Here is an 11,626-nt window from a genome sequence, read left to right as displayed (position 1 = left end):
AATCTTATTTAATAAAAATTGTACTAGCCAACAATCGTACCGAGTAGAAGATATTTCTTGCGGACCTATGCTGTTCCTAGGAGTCAAAGGTATAAAAATTATCATTTATCTTTAACGATTTATATAAATATAATAATTTTAAGAAGATTTATAATTACTTTATCTAGAGTGATTTAGTATTCTGTTTATATGCTATTTATTTTTACTACGAAAAAACATTTGAACGAAATATATATGGAGTTCAAAGATGATCTCTACTTGCATTATTTTATTATTAAAAAACAAACTATGTTTTTTTAGTAAAAGTGGAGCAATGAGTTTTCATAACTTCTAACACTCTTAGTTTCTTTAGATAAAACCAGTTCCAGTAAGAAAAATTTTTTCAATTAAATAATTGCTTATCTGCCATAAAACTCCATCTAATATTATAACATTTAACACAGAATCTGAATGAGACAAGTTCGAGCAACTGTTTTTCATACATAATGTCCGTTGCTCCACATTAGCAACTTTTCACCTTAAAAAAATGAACTGGAAGTAACCAAGCAAATCTTACGTTAAGATGGAGATGCTTAAGCAGAAACATTAACAATTTCAACTGACCAAGTTAATACGAGCCAAGCTTCAACGGATAAGCAGAGCCATGTGTGATGATTGGATTTGCAATTCACATTCGCTTGCACTTCAGTTGAACAACAGAAGTCGAAGCGTGTGGGTCGAGTAATGTACTGGTAATGAAAAATTATGGCAGGTTTACTATTGAAGTGAAAAGCGCCTTACATGACTAACGTAGTGCTACATTCGAGAGGCTTCCGTGGCCAATAAGTCGAAAAGTACAAGTAAAAGTTTTATTTTTACATATTTATTATTATTCGCAAACGTTTTCGTAGAACCTATGATTAGATCAACAATTCGTAACGCTTCGATTAATATCGGTAAAGATGATATTTAGTGACATCTGCACTGGAACGTTAAAATTCAAATTATGAAATCTCAAAGTACTCATACGCGACTGTATGGAAAGTTTCACTTTGGTAAAAGTACGTTTCATTTATGTCGAAGACGTTAACGAGACTGGTTGTGTATAAGCGCGAGTGTGAAATTAAAATTATTCATAAGGAAGTAAAACAACCGGATGTGTAATATCCTTTTGGGATAGTTGCATATAGAACAAACATAAAAATACTGCCTCAAAATGCTGACATTTTTCATAGTAACAAAACTGTTACTATTAAAAATTTTATTGGCCAGTATATCTGGTCTGAGTGGATATGAGTATGGGTATCATCCAAGTGCAGAAGAATTCGATCAGTTCTTACGCGAAACGAGCAAAACTTGGACCCGAGATTTGCTTGCAAATCAAAGACGTAGTTCGTGGACGCAAACGTATCCGAAACGCAATGACGCGGGTGATTTTGTGCCAAAATATAATTATAAAAATTTTAATAATTTAAATACGCTAAATAAATGGACAGAATATGTGCAGAAAGTAACGAAACCAACATCACATAATCGTAATGAATTTCCTGATCAAGAAAGTGCATCAAGTATATTACATGCTGGAAACAGCATAGGTTCCACTTTAGATTTTACCATGTTCAGTGATGAAAACAATGATCCAACAGCAACAGAAATATATAAAGTGAAAAATCCTAAACCAATGCAACAGCATTTTAGTGAAAGTGTTGAATTTGTAACGAATAACAGACCTTCTGTGGGAAGTATTGCGTCCACGAGACCAAATTTTTTTAACAATCAAATTAAACAAACTCATGGTGACATAGTAAATATTGAAGATTCTACTGAAAGTAGTAAAATTGTGAATACTGGAAATAATTTATCACTCATTAATGCCTATCAAAATAATAGTGAAGCACAGTTTCCCATATTCTTTACAAATCCTGCCACTGGCATTGTCTATGCTATAACCGAAATCGGCAAAATGCAAAATAATAATACTACCTCAAATGAAAGTATACCCATCTATATAACAAAAGAACAATATGACCGTGATATGTATTTGCTTAGAAGACATTATGAATACAATTGCCAGAGTAATGGTTTGAGCACTGAAAATAAATTCCTAACACCTACCACTATAACCTCAGTGTTATCAGCCTCACCAAATACAACTGGTCGACCACATATTATCAGATTACAAAAACCGTCAAATTCTGTAACGAAATTATTTACTGAAAAGTTTCCAAGTGAAATTAATAAACCACCACCTGTGATGGTTCAAACTGAATTAACCGTGAATGATCATGTCAATAGACCACCGAAAACAAAAAACAAGACCTCCACTAAAAAAAAGAAACGCAAAAAAATTAAACGTCCAATTAGAAAACCAACTGCGAACACTGCTTTTAAGAAATCACAGTTACATACCGTTACAAAATCTACAATTCCAAAAATTGTAATAGGCACCCGCACAACAACAATAAAACCCTCAACTAATACTAATCGTTTATCAACACAGTTAGAAAAACCAAACATTCCTACCAGAATTTTTAATAAAACTCCAAGAGTCTCTACTAAAAAGGTCCTGAGAAGTATTAAACGAAATATAGATGACATTCCTACGATAATTCAATCAAAAAACAAAAGACGAAAACGATCCTTAACAAATATAAATGGTCTAACTAGTCAAGTTGATAATGCTAGAAAGACGTCTAACAGAACTCATACACATACTGTTTGGCCAACCACAGAATCAAATATAATTGCCAAACAGAATCCTACAAGAATTGTGCGCCAAAATAAGTACAACCCCAAAACACCACGTAAGCGAAAGACTTCAAAACGAAACAAAGTAAAGAACACCAGGCAAACAGACATACCCAAGCGAAATCAGACTAAACTTTTAGTATTGACTGCTTTAAGTAGGCATAATTCAACACAAGAAACAGAAACACATAATACAGGAACACACCTATTTTCTAATTCGCTTAGTAATAGTACAGATAAAAAAACCACCCCAAAACAATTCCATGCAACGCAAGAAAATGAGTCTTTGGGAAATAAAACTGCCATTAAAGGTGCGACATCACTAGGAAACCTGTCAAACTCTCAGAAAAAAAAACGTAAGAAGAAAAAGCGAAAAGAAGAACGTGGTGACTCAGGTTTCAATATATTCGATCTAATCAGTGATGAAGATGATGATTATTATGACGATGACGATGATGATGCATCTTACTATGAGAATGATGACGACGATACACCCACAAGACGCAAACCTCCCAAACGAAATAAAATAAAAACTGAAGTAAGTACAGAACAAACCGAATCATTTGAAAATTCTACTGCCGATGATTTAAGGGAAGAATCAACGCAACAAAATAGTAGCTCCGCAGAAGCTGGCGCCGACTATGGTGCTATGGAGGAAGATACTAATCTGCACATTGACTACAATAACAGTGAAGAGACATTCGATAACAGCGACAGCTTAAAAACTTCAAGTAGTAAAAAGCGCATACGTCGTAGACCACAAAATTCATTTGAAGATGATTATGACAATGATTATTCTGAAGAAAATGATGATAATGATGGCGGAGTTGGTGGCTTTTTTCGCATGATTTTCTATCCAGTACAAGTTGTAATGTCGAAATTAATTGATGGTAACAATAGAGGTAGTAACGAAGATGATGATGACGATGATGATGAAATTAAAACTAAATATCCCACATATACATTGTATAATAATGCTATAACACATGATGAGAGTGAAGAGACTGAAGATAATGAAAAAAATTCTTGGAGTGATTGGTTTAGTTCTTGGTTTGGCTTCAATCGTCAAACAAAGAAAATAGATGATGTTCCAATAGCAACTGGAAATTCAGAGAGTCCAGCAAAAACACAAAATAAACAAAAGGAGCCAAGTTGGTTTGATTTACTATTCGGTTATGGCGGTACGACGGATGGATCTAAAGAGGAAGAAAATGATTATGATAGTAAGTGATAAACAGATTCAGTAGTGTGATCTATAAAATATATTATTTTTTAATGCATGTCTCCTTATTATATCTCTGGTTTACAATGTGTTTATTAATTTTTTAATAATATCTATATTATACACTTGATTAGTTACACTACACCTTAAACTAGTTTTAATAATGTCATTTGTTTTTTTATTATTAAATAAACTATATTTTTACTATTAAACTTGTTTATTCTTTTACAAAAAAAAATTATTTTTTATGTGTTGACCACTGAAATTAAACGGAACGAATAGATTGGATGCCTAGAAAAATAAATGACTCTTATTGAAGACATTCAAAGGAAATAAGATTTTTTTACAATGTAAAAAATATGATAAAAGATAATGCATACGGAAGTAACTTGTTATTAGTGAGTTATAAAAATAATCACATAAGACAAGAGGAAATATGATGGTTACAATTATCGTAGGTTCAATTATTATTCCACTTTCTGTTTTTCAAAATATTTATAATTAAAAAATCACGATTTAAGATGAGTACTTATTTACGATAAAAGATGGTATTTTAGAAGAAACATATCAGTTATTGTTATATTTTTTTTCTTTTGGTAAATCAGAAGTTAAGCATACAACTCTTATAATTTTTCATATTTCAACGCTGCTTCGTGATTCTTAGCAGATCTTATTCCAATAATATTTTGTGACTCTTCTTCACTTCTTCGCAATCGTTCATATGGCGTAACCTTATGGATTTCATCTAAACAAATATAGGTCAGAATTTTCAATCCATCTCCAATGGATTGTACACTGTATTTCAAATGCAGTCCATAATTGATTGGGTGCGTGTTAAAGTTCCATATAAATTATATGAATTGATCACTACATGTTTTCTAATTTGTAAAAATTATAATATAATATTATAAAAATTATCACTTTATTCGCTTAGCAAATGGGTTAGCAACCTTCATTACTGAAATCACCAATGAAGCACAGATTTAACATTATTCTTTATTAGTTTAAGTGAGTATACGTCGGGATCACCATATAATATTACTCGTACCCACATTGATATTATTAATTGTATTAGTCTTAGTGAAAATAAGTGATTATAATATTAAAAATATATAGGTACTAAGAACTCTACGACAACGCATGGCAAAACCTGATGAGTTGTAGTGATGAAAATTATATAAAATCATTCATTTAAGGTATTCAGTAAACATGATTTTGATTGCCATTTGATATATATACCATATATATTTTTCTCAGAAATGGTTATAAAGTTAAATAGGTGGTCTTTTTTTTTAAATACACATAACCTGTATGTTTTTTAAAATGATTTGAGTTGTTGATTACTAATTGATCACCCAATATACTCTATTATTACAATTAATACAGCTTTGATCTCAAATTTTTGTTTTTTTCCTTAGGTGAAGAAGTTCGAAAAGTAGTGAACTACAAAACAAAAAATATATTTTATAGTATTTTAATTAATGAAATTTTTGGCTGATCATACAGCTGTTTCGAGTATTGCCAAATACCCATCATCAGTGGTCTTGGAAATATTTCTTGCATTTAATTATTCATAAACAATTTTTTGAGACTGCAAGTACCAGGAATCGAACTCGTGCTCTGCCAAATTTGAAACTCAGAGTCAGCGTTCATTAGTCAACTGACACAAAGATGTACTTGACTTGTAAGTTCGCACTTTTTTCCGGAGTTTTGTTGATTTTCTGTGAAAGTTTATTAACAAACTGACTAGCTGTGTTATATTAGAATGAAATCATAAATCAGCTGCCGAATAATAGAATTAATTATATTTTTTTTTTCATTAATAAATATTTAAGGTAAAATAAAATCTATTTATATATATCTCTATTCAAAAGTTTGGAATTGGATTAGTTGGGCGAAAGGCTGCACAAAAGAACTTCTAGGTCACAGTGCATGCACAGTCTATCTACAATAAGGATATTTCAAAGGTCCATTTCATTATTTTTTCTTATTACGTACTCAAACTGTACTTCAGAGCTTTACCTAATCTATTTTACAATACCTATATCCGGAGATGTTTTGTATTGATTATAACTATTATAGGTTTGTCTTTAATTTGAAATTCAAGTATCTTTTTTATTTATTTGAAAAAATTACACATAAATTAAAATTTCAATTTAAATTAAATATGACCTTTGTATATCTGCACTAATTAACTTTTAGATTGTTACACTTATAAACGGTGTAAACCCAAATTTAAAATTTTTTTTTTAAATTTCATACTCACCTGTCGAACTGTGAAAACCCTAAAATTTGTTCTTCACCTCTTAGTTACTTTAATATAAATAATTGCAAATTTGTTACGCTTTCTTTAACATCTCCCAAACACTCTTAAAATGTTGACCTTAATTTTCACAATTTGTAATTTGTAGAAGCAATTTGTTTTGCTTTTATCTAAACTAAGTTTATTTTGGCAATTGCAGAATGGTTCTCAAGTTGGTTTGAATCAAAACCGAAAACAAGTCGACGCAAGAAAGCCACTACGACAACCACAACTACAGCATCAACACCACAAGTGCCTATTTTAACAATTGTGGATCCTCTAAAAAATCCACAAAATTGGATAGGAATTTTGGCACATCACATTATCAATTCAACATCTACTACAACACAAAATCCAATCTTTCAAGCAATCACCCGGGCTACTAGAACCACAACGACAACAACAGAAAATCCCGATTTGCCTACACGTATCAACTATGATAAATATCAAATTTGGCGTCTTAAGCCACAAGACGAAATACAAGAGAAGGCTTTGGAAGATTTGAAAAGAAGCGAGGATGGTATTAAATTACAATGGCTTAAGGGTCCTAGTCTAAGGTTAATACTTTTCATATTTTAATTAGTACATTATAATTATTATTATTTTATTTTTCATTTATTATTTATTATTTTCACTTGTCCAGAGGTCTTACTGATGTATTGGTGCCCCCAAAAATGCTTATCGATTTTCAAGGTACTCTAAATTTTGAAGGTGTAGCGCATGAGGTGCTTATATTTGATGTTGGGAAAGCAATTGCTTATGAAAAATCTAGAGAACAATTTGTTATTGCAACAACTAAGCGACCAAAGAAACAACAAACAAAAGTACAGCCTATCACAATGTCATGGAACAAATATCACGGGTACGATGACATTGTAAAATATCTAGAAATTTTACGCATGCGTTACCCGCAATTAGTTGAACTGATACATATAGGACGCTCATATGAGGGCAGACCTTTGATAGTCGTTAAAATAGAATCCAAAGACACAACAACAACAACAACAAATTTAGACAGTGAAGAATATGGCAACAACCATGCGGAGGTCAAACGAAAGAAACTACGTTTAAAAGAGAAATCAGGTGAAGCAAATGCTGTATTTATTGAGGCTGGCATACATGGTTTAGAATGGATAGCACCAGCGACAGCGTTATGGATGATCAGCGAGGTGTTACGCATCATGAAGAACAACAGTGAGTATTTACAGTAATGCAGTCTTGAAATATAATTAGTAAAAGCGTAAGTAGAATTATTTATATAAAATGAAAAAACATGTGCCTTTAGTTTATAGTAAATTGTATGAAATACTACATATTTGTAATATTTATAATTATCATCAAGAAATTTCACTAATGGAAAACCATTCTAAAATAAAAATTTCTCAGTTTTATATCATCATGGATTTAACAGTATTTATGGTATAATATAAAGTAGCATTTATATTTAACAAAATATACAACCCTTCTTAAGCTATATAGCCGTATATATAATTGCTATAAAACTTTACTTATCTAAAGTAAGTTTAGTTGGATTAGTGATATTATTAATCGATTCATGATATTATTTTCAAAAATTAAATTAATTGAGGGTCTATCTGAGGGTCTATTTACCTACACTTTGAATAAAACCTAAGTAGTTTTATAATTTTACTTAGAAAATATAATCATAGACAAGTAAACACCGATTCGCTTAAATAAGCTACAAATAGAAAATATTTTTTCATCTCATTCATAAGACATGCAAGAATTAATAAGTGTGATTTTCCTGCAGGAATAACTTCAATACTTATCATATTCTATCAGTAACCTAATATAAAAAATCTATTTTTCTGATTAAAACCATGAAAAGTTAGAATGACTACCTTTTATAAAGGTACAATATATGCAATTTGTTATTAAAGTTTTAACTATCATTGAAGTCAGTTCTTCAGATGTTTCTAGTGTTCTCATATATGCACTGCGTATGCAATTTTTGCGCTTTACAAAAATATCTCCATACTCGTATCCCAGATATCGAAGAGAAATATTGAACTGCGTCGATTTCTTGTATAGATATCAGGGAGAGTTTCTTCTTAGTATCCGTTTCACCTAGTGGGGCATAAGACCGCCAGGGAGAGCTTAGCACTGTTTTATATATAAATCGATGTGTACTAAGGGTTTTATAGTAACTTAACTGCTAAAAACAACATGTTCTTATTAACTTATAGGAATTATTTTAAAATCAATTTTAAATATGTGAATACTTGATATCATGTGTATCTGTGTTGCAGAAAACATTATAGGTACCATAGTCGCTATATTTCCATTCTGTTGGGACTATTAAATTAAAAATATTTATCTGGTTGTCTTCAGAATTTTAAAGTCGTAGTTTTCTGTTTCAGAAGTACAATAGAATCTGTACAGTTTTTATGCAGTCTATAATGAGTTCTGTTTTGAAATATATAATCAAACAGAAAATAAATTTTTTAGAATTTTTTGCGAATGAAAGTTTATTTAGACAAACTTTTATTTTAATATATATGGAAATACTTTTTAATTTCGTAAATGCCAAGATTCGTAAAGCTGCAAATTTGCGACACATCTTTTTCTGCCTACACATCTGTTAGTGGTTTATTTATTGTAGAACACAATTCCGGTATTATTTTTGTCGGTGAAACTTGTGTTCTATCCCAACAACAATATGATTTCTTTAATATTCTTCACAAACCAATATTATGCATTATCGAAAAAAGAGTTTGACCCGATCAAACGATATTTTATTTAACTGAAAAATCTTCATATACATAATCTCTATCTCTATCTAATCTTCATGTCCAATAATTAGATCAGATCTAAGACATTTTGATTTCTTCAAATAAGAATTCGGTCTACTGAAAACTGTTCATGTGCGTCTTCTGCCCAGTATGAAGAGTCCAATTAATGAATTTAATATTTTATTCGAACAGCATTTCAGGTTATTAAAAATTCTATATATACATAAATAGTCCATTTTGGAGATTCAGTAGTTTTCATATTTTCCGAACCGTATTTCAGTCTAGTAAAAAGTCTGAACTGAAATTCTTATGAAATTCTGAATTCAAAATGCATCCATTTTGGAGGAGACATAATCAAAACATTATACTTTATTTGCGAAATATCTCAGTCTAGAAAAAATTTAATATATACAAGGTGTTTCAAGAGATTGGTGGGAGCAGATTTCGTTGTATTTAAACAATATTTCAGTTTACTGAAAAATCTCCATATACAAAATCTCTCAATGCTGAAACAGATTGAGAAGGTTTTGTTTTCTTCAAATAATGTTTCAGTCTACTGAAAACTGTCCATGTACATATTCTGTCCATTATGAAGAATCCAGTTAGTGAATATTTTATTTTATTCGATCAGCATTGTAGACTATTAAAAATTCTATATATACATATTTAGTTCATTTTGGAGAGGCTAGATAAAGAAGGTTTTATATTATTCAACAGATTATATATTTTGGAGTCCAGATTCAGAAGGTTTTATATTATCCAAACAGCAGTTCAGTGCATTGAAAATTCTATATGTGCGTAATTATCTAAGTCTGCAAGGGCCAGAATCGCGAGATTTTGTATTATTCGAACCACATCTCAGTCTACTGAAAAATTTGTTTTTGCATGGTTTCTCCAGTTGGGGAGGGCTGGATTCGAAAGTTTTTGCTTTATTTGAGCAACATTTCATTTTATTGAGTATTCTATATCCACATAATTTTTCCATTTTGGAGGAACTAGTTAGAGGAGATTTTATTTTATTCGAACAACATTTTAGTCTGCTGAAAATTGGCCATGTGCATAATCTGTCCATTATTGAGAAACGGGCCGAAGCTTTACTTGTTTTAGTTTGCTTGTAGCGTAATACATAACAAGTCGTCAACGTACATATGATAATAAAAATAATTATACTAGCTATTTCAATAGCTAAAAGACGGTTTTTCCTAAACAAAAAAAAAAACAATGTGATACATTATAATTTCGTTCTTATAATTCGAAACTTACTTGCTCCACTCGTATAACTTTTTACCGATGCATATCCCGTACCCGATTATAGTGCCCCAGAAACATAATACGGTAATATAATAATACAATTACAACTAATCTGAAAATAGTCAATTTTTTATTTCAATAAAATGAAAGTCATAGTAAGATGTTATGGACTACTTACGAAACACGACCCAAAATTTCTACAATCACATTTAGAAATTGTATTCGTGTTGCACATTTATTTCGAGCCTCGGAATCTGCTTTGCCTCTACAACATGGGCATTGAGCTCTTTCTTTAGCTGCATCCCGTTTTAATTTACATATTTTACAGGCACAAGGCTCCCGTAAACACGGCTTCCGAGGCGCATCATTCTCATGCACACAGCATGGCAGCATTCCAACGAATAAATTTTGAATTTAGAATTGAAAAAATATTTAAGGCATAATAAGTTTGTTAAATTAATTGTTTTTAACAAATATTAATATAAAAAAAGCTTACTAAAAGTAAAAGTAAAAGCTTACTAAGAGTTTTGTTCTATTTTCAGACAATACCAAATCGGACTTTGTTAAACAAACAACTTGGTATATAATGCCACTTTTAAATCCCGATGGTTATGTTTATAGTCATGAATATGATCGCTTTTGGAAAAAGTCACGTTCTCGACATGTAACACGTCCAAGTGGTATCATAAATTCGGCTATGACATGGTTGCAACAGAAAAGGGTAACAGAAAAAATTTGTTACGGGGTAGATTTGGACAGGAATTGGCATTATCAATGGGGCAAGCGAGGTAGCGCAAAATCTCCATGCAATGAATTTTATGCTGGACCCAGAGCATTTTCTGAACCGGAAACAAAATCATTATCAGATTTTCTAATGGATAATAGAAGACAAATTAAGGTTTTTATAATATTATTTTTAAAAAATATAAATTCTTTAAGAAAAATTTTTATCTTATCTTTTAAAGCTTTACGTATCCATGCAAGCCTACGGTCAAATAATTTCATTTCCTATAAAAGCGAACGTATCTTACAATTCCAATATTATGGATGACCTAAACGATGTAGCTATGGTTGGTATGGATGGCTTGCGTAAGAAAGGCAGTAAAACGCGCTATAAAATTGATTCTGCAAGAGATTTAGTTGAGCATCGCACAGGTTAGTGTAGAATTAAATTACTTTAGTTTCTATTAGCCTATTAAACCTCTATTAGTTAAATCACTACAGTGATTTCAGAAAGTTTGAACAACATCAGAATATACATCCACACTATATTGTTTAAGGAATAAAATCCAAATACTAGATTTAAATAATTTAGATATTTAAAGAACAACTCAAACATCAAATCCTTTTGATTTGTGTTTTGTAAAAAGA

The 11,626-nt window shown here is 30.8% G+C and overlaps 1 protein-coding gene across 1 annotated transcript; it reads left to right on the top strand.

The window, feature by feature from the left end:
• The first annotated feature begins 1,195 nt into the window (after positions 1-1,195).
• LOC119666970 lies at positions 1,196-11,496 on the top strand. The gene is made up of 6 exons (XM_038076248.1): positions 1,196-3,950; positions 6,412-6,808; positions 6,895-7,445; positions 9,526-9,528; positions 10,798-11,153; positions 11,221-11,496. Exons 1-6 carry the CDS (start codon positions 1,196-1,198, stop codon positions 11,413-11,415), a joined length of 4,257 nt encoding a protein of 1,418 aa, XP_037932176.1. The 3' UTR covers positions 11,416-11,496.
• The last annotated feature ends 130 nt before the right edge of the window (positions 11,497-11,626 follow it).

Source organism: Teleopsis dalmanni, chromosome 1 (assembly GCF_002237135.1).
Source record: "Teleopsis dalmanni isolate 2A chromosome 1, ASM223713v2, whole genome shotgun sequence".
NCBI classification, from domain to species: domain Eukaryota; kingdom Metazoa; phylum Arthropoda; class Insecta; order Diptera; family Diopsidae; genus Teleopsis; species Teleopsis dalmanni.
The sequence above is the reverse complement of the archived record's forward strand: the minus strand, read 5'-3'. Positions and strand labels throughout refer to the sequence as shown.